General features: G+C 40.8%; 1 protein-coding gene across 4 annotated transcripts in view; it reads left to right on the top strand.

Moving 5' to 3' along the window:
* GBE1 (1,4-alpha-glucan branching enzyme 1) overlaps positions 1-7044 on the top strand; it is a 244734-nt gene extending 237690 nt beyond the window's left edge. For all 4 annotated transcript variants that reach the window (XM_053309154.1, XM_053309157.1, XM_053309156.1 and 1 more), the window contains one exon: positions 4562-7044. In XM_053309154.1, coding sequence (XP_053165129.1) covers positions 4562-4618 — 57 coding nt within the window. In that variant the 3' untranslated portion in view covers positions 4619-7044. The remainder of the gene's footprint in view (positions 1-4561) is intronic.
* Positions 7045-18048: the final 11004 nt, after the last annotated feature.

An 18048-nucleotide genomic window follows, 5' to 3' on the forward strand; every position in this document is an offset into this window, starting at 1 on the left:
ATCACATTAAGTGAATTCATACTTTTTTAAAAAAATTGTAAGACCAAGATATTCATGTTTACAGAAAAATAAAAATTGGCAAGACTTCAAGTGGCAAAGAATGAAGGGGAAAGTATAGAGTTTGGAAGTAAGAGGGACAGGTAGGCAAGGCAAAATAGTCATGTGATAGAACACCTTAGCCCTGATCATTGTAAGCCTTGCCAAGAGGTTCCTGTAAGAGTTCGCCAATAAGTTTCTGATTTATTGCCATACCTTACCCACATTGTTTCTTCTATTGATTTCAGTTCAAATAGACAGCTCTGCATACTTGGATCCTCAAAATGTGTACTATGCGTGTATGGCAATGGCTGCCTTGAGTTTTGTAGAATATAACCAGTACTCTTTTTTATTTTAGTTTATTATTTATATTTCTATACCACCTGACATGTGCATCCCTAGGCAGTGTACATAATACAACAAATATAAAAGCAAGATTAAATGATTAAAACAATTATGATAGAAAATCAATTAGAATTAATTACAAGCCTAGGAAACAGGTGCGTATTAAGGGTCTTTTTTAAAAAGTAGCCAGAGATGGAGAAACTCTTATTTAAACAGGGAGTGCATTCCAAAGCCCAGGGGCACCCACATAGAAGACCTGCTCACCACCAAACAAGCCAGTGGTAGCCATAACTGGACCTTCACAGATGATCTTAATAGGCAGGAGGGTTCATGACAAAGGAGGCGCTCTCTTAAATACCCTGGGCCCAAGCCATTAAGGGCTTTATAGGTAATAACTATCATGTTGTATTTTGCTCAGAAACACATTGGCAGCCAGTACAGTTCTTTTAAGACTGGTGTTTTATGCTCCATTGGGGTTATCTCAGAGACCAGTCTGGCTGCCGCATTCTACACCAACTGTAGTTTCCCAACTACATACAAAGGCAGCCCCACATAGAGTGATTTACAATAGTTAAACCTGGAAGTTACCAGCATATGTACCACTCTTTTAAGGTAATCTTCCAGAAATGGGCATAGCTGTCATATCAGCCAAAGCTGATAAAAGCGCCTCTGGCCATTGCTTCAACCTCAGAGACCAGAGATAGTTTGGGATCCAGGAGCAGTCCCAAGCTATGTACTTGTTCTTTCTGGGGGAGTGTAACCCCATCCAGAAAAGGAATATCTAAACTCTCTCTCAAGTTCTGAACCACCCCCCCCCCCGCACACACACACACACACTAATTACCTCCATCTTATTTGGATTCAATTTAAGGTCAATCAGTCAATCAATCAATCTTTATTACGGCCATAGAACAGCATATAATTTTAGTTTGTTATCCCCCATCCAGCCCATTACTGCCTCTAGACAGGCATTTAGGGAAGTTATCCCATTTCCTGATGAAGTTGATAGGGAGAAGTAGATTTGGGTGTTCTCAGCATATTGATAACACACACTGTACCAAATCTCCTGATGATCTCTCCCAGTGGTTTCATGTAGATTTTAAAAAGCATTGGAGACAGTATGGAGCCTTGTGGAACTCCACATATTAATTCCCGCTTTGCAGAACAACAGTCTCCAAACAGTCTGGAGTCTACCAGAGAGGTAGGAACAGAATGGAACCACTGTAAAACAGTGCTAACCAATCCTTCCTCCCTCAGGCTACCCATAAGGATACCATGGTCAATAGTATTGGAAACTGCTGAGAGATCCAAAAGGATCAACAGAGCCACTGCCAATACCCACTTATAGATAATCCACCAGGCTGACCAAGGAAGTCTCAACCCCATAGCCCACCCGAAAGCCATTTTGAAATAGAATCTGTTTCCTCCAAGAGTGTCTGGAGCAGAGAGGCCACCACCCTTTCAATCACCTTGCCATACCATGGAAGCTTGGAGACAGGTTCTGACTCTGACTGACTCTGAAGGATCCAGTGCAGGTTTCTTCAAGTAAGGTCTAATAAAGGCCCCCTTAAAGCAAGGAAACATCCTGCCCTCCCTCAGAACAGCATTTTGAATATGTACCCGTATACCCTCTGTTGACAGATTAAATGATCCAAGTTGGGCAAGGGTCAAGAGAACAGGTGATAGGACATACAGCCCAAAACAGGTTGTCCACATCCTCAGAAGTTACAAAGTGATCCAGTCGGATCCCATAAGAGGAGTTGCTGGACACCTCCCTAGTAGACTCTGCAATAAATTTGAAATCCCGTTCGGTCAGAATATGAGATATTTTATCCACAAAAAAGTCATTGAATATGTCACAGTGAAGGTTCCAAATTCAAGTCCAAGGGGGAGGGGCACGTACTAGCCCTCTCACAACCCCAGGCAACTCCGCTGGACATGAACTTGTGAAAGCAATGCTGGCAGAAAAGAGCCATTCCTTTGCCACAAGTATTGCCAGTCCATAGATCTTCAAATGTGTTCTGTGTTATAATATATCAGATCTGTGTTGGATCTTTCTCCACTTGCACCCTAGTTGTCTATCTTGCCATTTGAGCTCCCGTAATTCTTCCAAATCATAGAGAAGGAGCAAAAGCAGCTGTGTGACTTGTGGTTTGATCACTGAGCTAGTAAGGTTCTGCTGGGCTAGCAAAGACTTTACATGTGAGCATAAATTTATTTCTCTTTCTTCTGGACTACAATAACTATCCAGTTTTCCAAAGGGAGCTAGCTGGCAGTTACTGGGAAGAATAGTTTTTCTCCATAAATGGAAAGTCAATTTCAACACTATATTCGTGATACATTATGAATATTATGAATATTAATAATTTGCCATCGTGCATGACCAATTGTGTTGTACTTATTGCTTGACCTTGTCAGTTACTTTCCCCATAATCTACTCCTTTACATTGACAAATAGACATTAGGTGGGCTTTAATTTGCTTGTATTTAATTCAGATTTAATTTTATACTAAGTTATTTTTAAAATGAGCCTGTAAATATAACTGACTTTTTAAAATCCCATTTAAAATGTTGGAACCTTATATAATGGAAAACATTTTAAACAGGCTGTAGATGTAGGCTTGTTTAATATGTGCACTTTCCCATGTGCATTGTATCACAAGTGTATAAATGTCAGTTGTCCTACGCAGATTGGGCAACTTTTAAGAAAGCATACAGTCACTCTTTTCCTTAAATTCATCTAGTTATCATTGGTAGAAACCATATATTTCAAGCTCTGAAAGACTGATTTGAATACAGCAGCTTCCTACATTGTGCTAATTTCTTTGTCTCAAACTGCCAACTGCTTAGATTTGTTTAATGTTGTTTATCTAAAAGATTTGAAATGATTTCTTTAGCACTTAACTCTGCAGTAATAAATAAGTACCAAAAAAGCCTACATCTATCTTTTTTTCCCTTTGTCCATAAATTTTGAGGCATTTGACTCTAACCAACTGTATTTCGTATTTCCTTCCCTGCTGAGCAGATTTGTAGGAGTTATTTATCACAGAAACCTTAGGGGGAAAACACTCTGTTCACTGGCGAGAGCCGAGATGCATTGGACATGCTACAGTCTGGTTCGATGAAGATCAGCTGTTCTTTTCCTTTTTTCCTAAAGCTGTTTGCTTTACACCTTTCATTCCGGTTGCAGACTATAAAAGCTTTTCATGCCGTCAGTCAGGCTCTCGCTTGGAGATAACATGGCTGAAAATAGCATTATATTAGGAATGCCAGTAGGAGGAGGACAGCCTTAAACACTGGTGTTGTCAAAAGGGAAGGCTGCAATCTTCAGTCATCTGCTGACTCTTTTCTAATTGCATTGTTATTGAGTTCAGTTTGCGTGATCAATTGCATTCAGCAGTGTGTAAACCACCACATATCAAGGTAATTGGTAAACAGAACATATCTGTCATGTTTTGAGTTGTGAGTCTAATCTGTGCTTGGAAATAGCATTGAGCAGAATATGCTGTCACAGATTCTTTTCCCCTTGTTAAGAAAAATACTTTTGGAGGGCAACAAGAGAGAAGCTCATCAGATTATGTTTGTGTGAAAGAGTTAAAATTCATGGATTTTATCACAAAGTGGAAAGGCAAATGAATTCCCTGTTAAAAGCATTAATGTGGTAAAACCCTTTATAAGCACTACAGAACTTCAGGTTCTCAAATGGCTTGCTGTGTCATATATCTTGTATTTACCTGTATAAAATGACATCACAGACCTGGGGCAGCTTTAATTCAGAGCACAATAGAGCTCAAATACAGCAGTAAGAGTTTGTCATTTATCACTGTACAGTGTATCGACCTGGATGTCCTCAAATGTCTGAACTTGGTGATTGTAAATCACATGGAGCCCTCTAGTGGTAATTGCATTTAAGCCTAGCATCAAGCAAGCTTTACTTAAAGCTAAAGAATGTGTATCATTTCAATTACCTTGTGGGCCTTTTGAGGTAATGCACTAACTTCACAGTTGCACTCTACTTTAATTAATATTGATGGCAAATTTCATAAACGTTTGGTACCTAAATGCATATTACACACTCAAATGGCAGCTTGTGTTGTTTTACTTTCTTTTGATGTATAGCCTGCCCCATCCCGAAAGCTTATTGTTTGCAGTCTGTGTGAAACTGCCATTCTTCTTTTAGGTGTACATTCCAAGCAGAGTAGCCATAGTTCTTCAGAATATGGATATCCAAAACTGAGGACCACCATCTTACAACTACTGCAAAGCCCAGACAGGATTTTGATGATAATGGTACGCACGACTTACCACTTGGAAACTTTTCTCATGAAGATGTGTTAAATATTGAGAGCTTAAATGTGTACTTATTTATTTGTAATTACAAAGCTCTCAAATTACGAAATGCTTGAAATGAGAGAAATGAGAAAGGTGCATTGTTGCAGCTTTACATTTAGATTGTTGCAGAATTAGATGTCAGAGCAGCAGGCATCCGCAAAAATAATGTTTCCAGGATTTTTTTAGTAGGAATAATGTGATCTATTGCAAAAAATAAAATTAATTATATACTCAGTTTTCAGTAATTTGTTTTGATCCCATTTATGATTTTGTGTTGAATAAAAAATTTTCAATAGACTGCTGTTTTTGTACTAGAAAAAAATTGAATTTAATAATTATTGTATTGCCATTAAAAAGTCGCCTTATAGACATCTTGGACATTGTAGGTTCCGAACTAAAAAGGTGCTTCTTATTTCAAATTTAAACATTGGGAAAGAGAGATTTAATGAAAATCTTGCAAGAAAATGTGTTTTTTGTGAAGCTGTAAGACTTGCGAGATTGAGACTAACATCAATCGAGTGGTTTTACTACAGTCAAGCTGTACAGTTAACTCATTTAAATTGTGCCTAAGTTTTTTACTGAAACAAAATCAAAATATTTTCTGTTTTGCCTGTCCTGTGTTGGGACTCATGTGTTTCAGGGTATATCTTTGGGCAGGGGTGACCATATCTGAGAGAGAGCTTTTTTACTTCAAAGAAATATATTACTTTTGTGGATTATGTCCTGTGAAGCATGCACAGTGTAGGCACATTAGTATAGGATTATAAAGGTCACACCATACTCAAAAATATTTTTAAAAACAAAAGCCACTGATATGCTCACTGATGTTTTCACCTGGAAGACATGATCTTGCATCTTTCTAATATCTATTTTGTTGGTCAGGAATAAACAGTGAAAGGAAATAGTTTTAAACAAGCTAGGTAATTTTGAAATGATGGTTTAAAATAATTATTCTGTAAGATTTTTTAAAAGTTAGTACTATTATATATAGTACTATATTTGAATTGTGAAGTAAAAATGGAAATTTTTACAAAGTTGAAGAAATATATTGAATACTTTTGTAAAGGACGCAATAGGTTAATTACATTTCATTTGTAGTCAGTTTTGTCGTGCACTTGTCGTAAAAGTGTTCATCATAAGAAAATACCCCCCAAACCAATTCCAGTTGAAACATTTCTTTGTCTCAGTTTATGAACTGCATAGTACTTGTGCTGGTATTCACAATACCCTTTTAATTAATATAGATGCTTTGTTAGAATTTTACTGTGATTATCATCGAGAGCAAGGACATACATGTCGGTGAGTGTTACGCAGGCAGTTCAGAACTGCCCATGCTACTGCAGGTGTCTAACAAACATTTCTGTGGTGCTGTGCAACAGGACTCTTCCACTGCTACTTGCCGAATTGCATGTCATGGGGGGAAGTAGCAAGTAGTACCAGAAGAACCCTGTTGTGGGGGGAAGTAGCAAGTAGTACCAGAAGAACCCTGTTGCGTAGCATTGCAGGCATGTTCTTAGACACTCACAGTGATGTGGGAGTGGCTTTCTGAGCTACCCACATTAAGCCACACAGCATGTAAACCAAGGTTATGAAGGCTATTGGAGTCCAACTGATGCATTCAGTGGGAGCCAATTGCTTGTGGCTTCTTCCCATGCTTCTTAAAAATATATATATATTAAAACCAAATTGGGTGGACAAATTTCATTATTCCCTTCCTACATCAGCCATGGAAGACGAAGAGATGAGGACGAGGAAGGGATCAGACAGAAGAGGAAGGGATCAGATAGCATTCCTGTGAAAAACCAGGTAATTTCATTCTGGCCATGTCACAGTGACATTATCAGACAGGTATAACAAGAAGCTATAGACAAGTGAAACATCGCACATGAAAACACAAATAATCTACATCAATGTCACTTAGAATAGAGCCACTCTAGCTATATTCTCTATAAGAGATCCACTGTAGCTTCTGTTGTCAGTGCATTATGTCTGATAATATTTGCTATATTGCTGATTAATGTTCTACCTGTTTTTCACTTCTCAGTTTGTAAAATGAGAGCTGAATTTCCACATTTAAAAACATGCTGTGCAATTTTTTTCCAAACTTTAACTTTAGAGGTGAGATATAGAGCTCTATAAATATGTGATGTACTTATGCCAAATGGATGTATTAATATATAATGAAGATTTTACTGGCCCTATGTCTGGGCTTGTAAATGCAGTGCAAGCCAATTGTCCATGTCAAACTTTTATGCAAGAAAAGCAATAAATATGTAATGTGATTAGAAACTATAAAATTACATGCAAATAAACTGAGATGTTTAAAAAGTGCTTGTGGTGTTTTGGTATCATAATTTAACTTTAGATATTTACTGATGCATATCAGAATGTTTAAGCAAAAAAATGTTGGCATCAGCAGAAGCAACAGAATTGTAGAATAATTATAATATTTTCTGCTCAAAACCCACAGCAGTAGTGAAATAATACAGAATGTTTCCATTTAATTTACAAGGTTGCAAGAACGCAATACTTGTTTTAATGGTAAGTTACTGAGATCAAGATTTTCAAAGTATGTTTCTGTTCAAATACAGGTGCTTTGAAAGCAACTACTGGATATCCCACAAGATGCAAATAAAATTCAAATTGAACTATAGAACAATATAATGCTTGGTGTCCTAAATACATATTTCATGCTCAAATGTACATTTTTATGTAGACAGTACACATTTAAGATGATAATCTAAAGCATATAGGAAAGTAAGTCCTGTTATAAACCTAGTGGGACTTGCTTCCCAGTAAACACACTGAATATAGCCAGAGGGTAAGAAGAAGACAATCAAATTTTAGAACATTTGTAGACACCTGTAGTCGACTTTGCATTAGCTTCTGTTTATAGCTTCAACCATGGATTGACAGAAGCTTGAAAACATCAACTGGGCTGAGAATGCTCTGTTAATGTTGTTTGCTGTCTAGACCCCTTTAAAATAGTTTCCCTTAATGAAACTTCCTTCACTCAGTAAAAGCATTCAACCCCTCTGAGGGTCAAACTAGAGGCTATGTTAAACATGTAATACTCTCTGCCACGCTTGTTTATCTTTAGAAATGGCTGCTGTAGAATGATTGCATGTGATTGCAGTGCAGGGCCTCATCTTTTGTCTTTATCATTTTTCCAATGAAAGTCACTCCCCTGAAACTGATTTAACCTCCAAGTATACTATTGCAGAAAATGAGGCATTCATGGGGAAATAGCTAGCAAAGCAAGGTGGAACCATATTGCAGGTCAGAATCCCTCCATGTGCCTTCCTGCTGATCTGGCCTCATAGTGGCTGTTTCTAAAGAAAAACAAAATGTAGAAGACTATTAAGAACTAAAGATATACATATCAGGCAGTATAAAAATATGATAAATAAATAAAAGATATTGTCCAGTATGACCCTGACTATCAGATGACTTATTGGGATGTGTTCCAATCATTTCGGTGCATCTTTGGAGAGGTCCTGAAATGATTTGGCCTCCTTCAGCCAAAATGTTTCAGTGCGGGGAAAGTGTTGTGGTCCAGGCCTGATTTGTATACTAAATATGCTCATTAGCTAGCATACAAAATTAGGCCTGCCTCATCAGTGTCACCAAGTGACCAAGTTCTTTTATATAGTGACCATGTAGGATCTGGGTGCAAGGAAGAAAGGAGATCAAACCAATCCTAAATGATTCAATGGGCTTTACTGAGTATAAAAGAATAACAACATCAATCTAGCTGAGCAGAAAGCAGAACATTCTATCAATATTACTAAGAGTATTTCAACCCTAGCCAGCAACAATATTCACCCAGTGTTCCTAACTAACATATGTGTGTGTATTAAATCCTCCTAAAGCCTAATATAATTCAGATATAGATGGAAAAGGGGGGGGGGGTAAGGAAGGCTGAGGGCTGGCATGAGTTGGGGATATCGGAAATTAGTGGGGGGGGGGAGAAGGAAAGGAAAGGATGGAGGGATCCAAGGCTTGTGGAGGCAGCATATTACGCGGATCAGAGGCTTGAGAATGGTGGATCTTTCAGCTGAAGGAGAGAGGCTGTAGCTGGGAACAGCAACTTGGGAGCGGTGGTCTGGCTTCTGGTGGTCAAGCAGGCTGGTCAAGCAGACAGTTTGCTCAGAGTGAGGCAGAGAGTGAAGGTCCCATGGCTGGGGAAGTCTAGACTTCTCACTGTGCAGTGGAAGTCACAGACAGCTCCTGTCCATGGACAGAGTTCCTGCTTGTTGCCCCACGGCTTAGCAGCAAACTCTGGGATTGCTCCTGAGCAGATCTTGCTTGTAGGCACAAGATTGCTAATCTGCCATGTCCAGAGACTCCTTCTTATAGTGGTTCCATCCTTTGATGTTCATTTGAGTCTTCTGGATCACAAAAGGCAGCTATTCCTGCTATCCTCTGAATATTGTCTTTTAATTATCAAAATTAGCTCAGGATATTTGGTCAGTCCAGGGTAAACAGGGTCTCTCTTGTTAGCAGAGTATTGTTCTATTGTCACTCCCCAAAACAAATCTACATCTTCTCCTGCCTTGTCCCAAGAATGTTAAAAGTCAGGAGTTAGTGAAAGAGTTACTTCTATTTGTGTGAGACAGCAAATAAATTACTTCTTGTGTACCTCTATCTAGTGTGTAATTATCACAAAAGAATATTTAAAGTAACATCAAAAGGGGTGCATGTGTGAGGCAAGTTAATCAACACATTTGACTAAGGCAGAAGCATCCTGTCAGTGAGGTAAGGGGATTACTGGACAGCAGGTTAATTTCAGCAGTGTGAGACTGGTAATTAAGCCTGACCCATTGTGTCTCTTGTGAGTTCCACAAACACTGATAAACAATGCTAGATTACCCCTACCTTTACAAATCATTTACCAAGCAGTCATGCGATCTGGGTGTCAGTTCACCTTGAGTTCAGGCATTTAATTGAACTCTTAATATAAATCATACACAGGCCTGAATTCCATATACTTCTGGGTTGGTACCTTTGGGTCTAATATGTTGGGTGGGCGTCCCCAATGGGGGGGCATCCAACAAGAGGGGTTCCTTTAAAAGGAGTCAGGCAGGTCATACCTGCTCCTCTGGTGAGCCGCCACAACCATTGTGGTGCTGTTGTTCATTAAATCCAACTTGCAAGCAGCAGCTGCATGGTTGTGCCTTTTCATCTGCTGCGTCGATGGGCCACTGCTTCAGCACACAAATGGCATTGTTGCATGAATCGACAACATTTGCATGCCGATGCCACACAAGGGCTTCTGGGAACAGCATCCCATCAATGTGGCAGATTAAAGGGGACAGCAGCACAGCTGCTGCTTGCAAGTTGGATTTAGTGAACAACAGCACTATGATGGGGCGGTGTGGGGCGGTGGCAGTTTACCAGAGGAGCAGGTATGACCTGCCTGCCTTCCTACCCCTTGGGAAATGCATGAAGCATTTCGTGCACATCCCTAATGACTTATATAAGAACATAATATCCTTGTTGGATCAGGCCCAAGGTTAATCTAGTCCAGCACCCTGTTTCCCACAGCAACATAACTACAGCTGGACTTGCTTATACACAGATCCAGCATCTGTGGTTTTGCATATCCGTGGTCGAGTGCTTGACACTGATGAAGGAAAAACCCAACCTTGGCATACACAGGAAAAAACCGGCCCACGTGGGGGTTAATTCTGTGGGTCAAAGGCAGCCAGAAATGACCATGGAGGTCATTTCTGGCCGCCATTTTGTGAAATGGAGATATTATGTGACTTATTTATTTGAAAGGCCCTGCAAAAAAACAGGAAAATGTGTTAACATTGACCTTTTCTGATTTCTGGGGGCATTGCTGGATCACCGGAGGCCCGTAGAGCATGGTAGGACACACTTTTTTGCCCTTTTAAACCATTTTTGGTGGGGGGGTTTAGAAATGTTGGGGCCTCCAGGAACCTAACCTCCTTAATCCTGTTCTCCAATGACCCAGTATTTGCGGTTTCCATATCTGCGGTAATTGCAGAGAGTGGAACCACCATGAATGCTGAGGTTCTCCTGTATTTGCATCAATAGTCTATTTGCATGAGCAACGTAATCACAGCGGAAGTGTAAAGTTGTTCTCCTTCTCCTGTGCAGTGCTCGCCACAACTCTGGTATTTGTACTAAACCAACTTTAGATGCTCTTCTAACTAGAACAGAAACTCTGCCTTTACTAGTGAGTTGTTGAAGCAGGAGTTAGAACCCAGTCCAAGGACGATGCAGTTGGTACAGTTTCTTCTATAATACAAGTAGCATTTATACAGCAAGGGTTGTACACACATGTAAATCGGGGGGGGGCAGGAGCATATAGTAAATCGGGGGGCAGGAGCATATAGCCTGGATTCAGACTCCTTATTCATCCAAGCAGATGATTGACACCATTGTACCTGACAGTACAAGCTGTCTGTTGCCATGCTCAGATCGTCACATGAGCGGGTCACTGCTGTCTCTGTATCTCTGGATTGGGGCTGCTAGGGGAGGATACTCTCTATTTGATGAGGACATTTTCAGATAAACTACAGCCAGGAAAGTAGAAATTGCTAATGGAGTGGAATGGAGCTAAAGGTAGGGCTTGTCTCTCCAGCAATAGCGGCAGAGCAAATTGTATGTAATGCAGAAGTCAAAAAACTCTTCCTCCAAATGAGAGTGATTATACTTGTTAAGATAAGACTGGGCTGCGACCAAAATCTTCACACTGTATTGCATGACACTATCACATTCAAGATAGATTACTGCAGCACACATTAAGTGCACTTCCTCTGAAATTAATTCAGAGTTGTGGCAGCCCATTTGCTGGAGGCCTTGCTCCCAAGAAATACATTAAACTCTTTTGCTTGTAATGTAAAAGTGATCAGATTTAAAATTCTTCTCTTTATTTTTCTTCTCAGTCGATGTCTAGGATTTAATGGTTGGGTATCGATGGTCTGAAAATTAACTGTTAAATGTAGCCCTTTTGGCAGACTAATTGTATGAATGGGATATCGTATATAGGTTAATATAAAATACACACACTTTTGGAAAGGAGGGAAGACTAGATCCCCAATCAAACCTCAAAAAAGTACAATGCTCAGTGGCGCACCTAGGTAATTTTGACACCTGGTCCTTGAACGGCTTTGGAGCTCCCCCCTGCTGCAACCCACCCAACCCTGCCGGTGATGTCATGGGCTTGCAGTGCTCAACACTGCCACTGCACAGGCGCACTCAAGGCCCAGAAGGATGGGCCCACCAACCGCTGCACCCACCACTGCCACGGGGGAGACTGAGGCCTGCTTGGCTCACCCCCCACCCCTTGCAAAAATGGCAAGGAGCAGTGGAGCAGGGCAGGCACAGGGTAGCGGTAGGAGGTCCCCCAGGAAATTTGGAGAACCCCCTCTGGACTCAGGAGGCTACGGACTGGAGTCCCAAGGTCCAGGGGTAAGAGTGCTTCTGACAGTGCTATCTTACCCCAAGTCTCCTGAGCATCCAGAAATGCTCCTGAGGGGAGCAAGCATTCTCTTTATCACTGGTAGGGCTGCTCATTCAGAGATCTTAGGACAATTTGTATGCCTGAAATCACCATTTGCCTGGTAAGTGATGTTTTAAAGAGCTGCCACTGGAGTTCAAGAAAAACACAGGTTAATATAGGGGAAGCTTGTGGGCCAGTTTTAGATGCCTTCTTTGAATGTTCAGCTTTTACTCTAATAAGCAAATCTCTTATCCTCTTTATTGAGAAGGAAAATTATGCAGTCCATATTGCAAACAGGTCAAACTAGGATGAATCCTTGCAGATCACATGAGGAAGAAATAAATAATTAAATTGAGTGCAGCTGGTTTAGTGAAGGGCTAGAACAACCAATGAACTCAACTTTTGGGGGTTCAATAAACTAGAGTTTTTAACAGATTATGTAACTAACTTGTTTTCCCCTTTAAAATGGTTCTGTTTGTTTCAAATATGATAATTAGATATGTTCTACACAAATGGTTATATAGCTCATTCTTATTTGGATGTCGGTTATTAAGAATTACATGGGACAGAGTTCCAAATGGCACAGAAGTGCTTGCATTTCTCCCTCTTAAGATGCTTCATCTCTCTTAACCTTCAGATAAAATTGTGAAATCTTCTCAATTCCCTTGATGGTGAATAACCATCTCCTCCTGCTTCTTAAATTATTATTTTTGCTGACTTAATTTCATTTTACTTAAAAAATGAAAATGCCAATTTTCTTATTTTATGAGCTGCTATTGTCTTGTTCTTTGTGACGACTGTGCACTCCATATGTCTGGTTTTCTTCTCGACTCATGCAGAGCCTTCAAGACCATTCCAAAACTTTTTTGCACCATTTTTAGTAGTAGCCCCACCCCTTTGTGGGCACCTCCTATATAAGAGTGGTTTGTGCCTTCCCCTTCAGTTAGTTTTCAACCACCGCATTTGTAGCTTCATTGAGAATGGTTTGCTTCACCTCAGCATTCTGGGAAACAAAATCCTTTTCCATCTCTTTCATTTACTTTTCTTCTACTCTTTCCTGACCTCATATACGCCTGTCTATCATTTTGTGTGTGTTCTTTTTAGCCATGCCTCTATCTCTTAGTTCCATGCCCCCCCTCCCCCAACCGTCCCTTTCAGATAATTTATTTTCTTGGCTGTTCCATGTCTTATGGCTGGCAAAGTAATGTTTAAAAGGTGTCTTCCTTTTCTACCAAGCTTCTATCAAACAAATTCTCAAGGCAAGCACAGTCAAAATTCTCATCCACCTTTGGGCACTTCTGTGGGAGACAGTATTGTTGGCTACACCCTCTTCAAGCATGCAGGGAGTTTAGGGGCATAGTGAGGTTCCTGCCGGCTGGGGGACAAAGTTCAGCCAGGGGGCCTTTATTGCATGCGCAAAGCGTGCATGCGCCCCAGCATCCCAAGCACCAGCCCCTGAATCTGACACCAGATGCAAGGGGGAGAGGCAACCTAACCCACCCAAGCCTTCCCCTCCCCATTTCTTGACTCACCATTCAGTGAGCCGGTGCAGAGAGGAGCTGGAGAGTGGCTGCTGCCATGGCCAGCAGCAATGATGGCTTGGTGGTGCAGAGACAGGCTGGGCATGGGGTTGCCGGTGGCCGCCATCTGCCAGGGCAGTGGCAGATCGAGGCCAGGCAGCCCCTCCTCCGGCGGCTCCTGCATGTTGGCCAGGGGTGAAGCAGTTGCAAGGGCCAGTCTCTTGGGAGGAGGAAGCACGGGGGAGGAGAAAGAAAGCCCCAGCATGCTTCTTCCCATCGCATGGGTGCAAAGCACTGTGTGGTGGCGGCAGGGCACACCCTGAGCCTTGTGGTCCCCCTGACCCTCCAGGCCTGGGGACATTTATCCCACCTTGTCCAATGGATGCTATGCCCATGCAAGGAGGGCAGCCTTCAAAACTGGTTAAGAGAAAGCAGCCTGTATATGCTTCCACGGGCATGCAGGAACTGACCTCGGAGCCTGTGACACCTATTCTACTGGCGCCCAAATCAACTGACTCCATACTAATTGCCATTCAGCCTTCAAACTTAACTCCAGCAATAATGTACCGTCAGTAGCACTCTGGTGGTACCTCTGCTGCCTCAACTGTACTCGGTTCCTGCTAATGCCTCTTTGAAGGTAAAGAAGGAGTTGTAGCCTACCCAAGAAAAAGAAGATACTGAAGGCTGCCCCAGTAATAACTCGGTTTCAGTCTTGTGTTCTTCCTAAGCTCTGAAAGATCCCCTCAAATTCCCTCAGTTCCATCTCTGGCAGAATTACCTTTGGGATGAGTGCCTTTGCATGTAAAATTGCCAAGGAAATTATCTCCAAAGGAAAGTACCTGACCTGGGGGAGAAAACTAGATCACTATAGATGTATATGATCCCTTGCTTGCCAAGGGCACAATAGTATTTCTCCCAGAGAACCATACAACAGGGTTCTTTTCCAAGTATTTCACCATTCCCAAGAGAATAATGTCTGATAAACAGTGCCATAGTATGGAAAAGGAAATGATTGAGGCAGAACTTCTTTCTTCCTCAACTATTGATGGGTTTTGTTCACAAGGTACATTATTAGCATCAGTGATGAACACAAGGGGGTATCTAAAGCTCTGCCTTTTCCCAGGGCTTAACAAAATTAAAGTGTTTGTAATGTTTTTCTGAGGCTTACTAACATGGTTCTCAACTAAGCATATCGTTAAGCTAATTACAGAGTTTATTTCTTTGGTTTATGAGCCTGGCTTTAGGGCAGCCTTCTTTTCTTTAAAGCATTATATGGAAACCTTACTTCTGTGAACCACAGTGAAAAGGCAAAGAGCAGACTCCTTCTCAGATAGTCCCTGAAATGCTTATTAGGACTATATGCATATTATATGTGGTGATTTTAAACACCACATATAATATGCATACAGTCCTAATTCTAGGCTAGCCCTGAGTCAACTATACAAACATGCACAGCTGAGAGTGAATGTAGTGTAGAGGCTAAGAGAGTGGACCCGAAATAAGGAAATCCCCAAGTGAAATATCATCTCTGCCATGGATGGCCTACTAGATGGCCTAGGGAAGCCCCTATTTCTCATGTTCTGTGTATATATACAGAATATGATGATAATGGAATTGACCTACAGTACAGATTGTTACAGGATTCTGTTAGATAATAGCACTATTCACATGTTTTGTTCAGTGCATGTACCATCTCTGGACAGACAGACAGATAGATCTGTGGACAAAAATCTGTAAGCACATATACATTATGTTAAACACACATATGGTAGCATACTTCCTATCTGTACCCTGCATATGATGGTACGTGTCCCCAGGTTGTTTTTGAAATGGATGAGTGCACAGTCATTTAGATAACAACAGACACACATGTACAGACACCAGTACACATACTCAACTTAATGTCTGCATAGGGCCAATGTGTGTGAAGCATTTGGAACATGTGCTATACATGCTAAGTAATATTATTTTGTTTCACAATCCTTACATTTCTTCCTCTCAGACCCCATATCTGAGATTGTGTGGATTAATGGTTCAAGTGCTGAACTAGGAGAGGCTAGGATTAGTCCCCACTTGGCTATGAAGCTCACTGTGTGACCTTATGTCAATTGATTGCACGACCCTCAGGGATATATTTCTTGAAGCCCCACAAAAGTACTTTTGGCAGGACAGGAGCGCAGCAAAAATCATACCCCCTTCATGTGCACTTGGTTGTGGAGCAAGCCTTTGGCCGAGCTCCACAGTAGCCTCACTATGAAGGCACAGCACTTGTTCTGCCCTCCTAGCACCATGGAACATGTGGTCCACTATATCTCAGCTTAAGGGAGTTAGGCTGAAAGATGCCATATTTACCCAATAGAAGATGTCCCTGAATTTAAGATGACCTTAAAAAGTAAAGGGAAATATAGGCTATACCTGCATTTACTTGAAAGAAACAGGACTTTGAATTTAAGACAACCTCCTGATTTCTAATATCAAAAAACTTGGAGAAAAATCCCTAGTCTTGGATTCAGGTAAATACAGTACCTCACAATTTTTTCTGTGGAGACAAAAGAGGGTAACCATTGCACACCAATCTGAGAGCTTTGGAAGAAGAGCAGAATATTAAATGTCAATAATAATAATAATAATAATAATAATAATAATAATCCATGATATGCACCAGCTATCAATGCCCATAAAATGACTTGCCCAGGTAGCCTTACTGCTCTAGAAAATACAATTAACTATAGGCTGTCTGATGTCTGTCACCAACCTTGAGTCTACCAGACTTTTTTTTTTTTTAACATTAACTGTTAGCAGAGTTAACACAGAGAGGAAAAAGTTTCTTTGAAATTCTTTACTTTTAAATGCCATGCAACATAGTGCTGTAGGGTTGAGTGGACAGGGACAACAAGCAGTGACGAAACAGGAGATCATGTGGGTTGACGCACAAGAATATCTAGCAGATAACCTATAAACTAACAGAGGTAGGTTCCACCTCCACCTGTTGCCTGGAGGAGCTGCTCATCTTCCGAACTTTGATATATTGACTCATTTTCACTCACCTGTAATCCCATTTCCAACACTGACAGTGCTTACCGGAAAAATGTGGGCTTGCCAAAATAGAAGTCATAAAATCATTATATGGGATGAGTGTCAAAGAACAGAAATACAGGTATGTAGTCACAGAAAGGCATGGGAATACCAAATGGAGAGTGCACACACAGTTACACAAACACACACACACACACACACACACACACGTGGTCTAATGAAGAGTAGCAGGATGTTCTCTTTATCTTAACTTAGGTTTGCTAAACTACTTGTTTTAGAAGGCTACAATGTGGGACAGTCTAAAATTAGCACAAGTCAAGAGCTGGGGCTTTGTTAGGAACATAGGAAGCCGCCATTTACTGAGTCAGACCATTGGTCTATCTAGCTCAGTATTGTCTTCACAGACTGGCAGTGGCTTCTCCAAGGTTGCAGGCAGGAATCTCTCTCAGCCCCCATCCCCAAGTTACAGTACTACCTGCATATACTTCTTAACCTTGTGGGTTTCCAAATCCTTGTGTGTAAATCTTTGTAGATATATGATGTACAAACAACCACTTTTTAATATAATTGTGCTTTGGCAACGTACTGTATGCTTTGGTAGTTTGTTGGTTCAATAAAAAAATCTTGTCCTATCTTGAGAAGCCAGGGAGGGAACTTGAAACCTTCTGCTCTTCCCAGAGTGGCTCCATCCCCTGAGGGGAATATCTTACGGTGCTCACAATTCTAATCTCTATTCATATACAACCAGGGCAGATACTGCTTACCTAAGGGGACAAGTCATGCTTGCGACCATGAGACCAGCTCTCCTCTCCCTTTTTTACATTAACTGTCAGCATATGATTATCTATGACAAACTTATACTCTGGATTTTATGGCATATAGAGCATCCTCCAAGCACATCTCATTTACTGGAGCTTGTGACAACATATTTCAAGAATCGGGATGTTGAGTTGCTTGAGTGCAGTGTGCACTTGTGAGGCTTGGATTTTAATGATGTAATCTTCTAGATTGTTTCCTCTTAAATATGCAAGGCAGTGTATGGAGTTTTATCTGTATGGACTCCCATTAATTTTAATTAGACTGGCACAGTTTAACTCCTTTGTAATTCTTTGGTAGTCTTTACAAATAAATACTCTCTACTGAGTGCAATTTTATCATTAAAAATTAATTTTCTGCTAACACTTCTAAAACTGCATGTACACATTAATTTCCCTGAAAATCCTCCAGGACTTCTTAAAATTCTGCCATGAATTGATGAGAGCAGGAACATACAGCGACCCTTTGAACTAATCAACATGTAAGACT

The sequence above is a fragment of the Hemicordylus capensis genome, chromosome 3, assembly GCF_027244095.1.
Source record: "Hemicordylus capensis ecotype Gifberg chromosome 3, rHemCap1.1.pri, whole genome shotgun sequence".
NCBI classification, from domain to species: Eukaryota; Metazoa; Chordata; class Lepidosauria; order Squamata; family Cordylidae; genus Hemicordylus; species Hemicordylus capensis.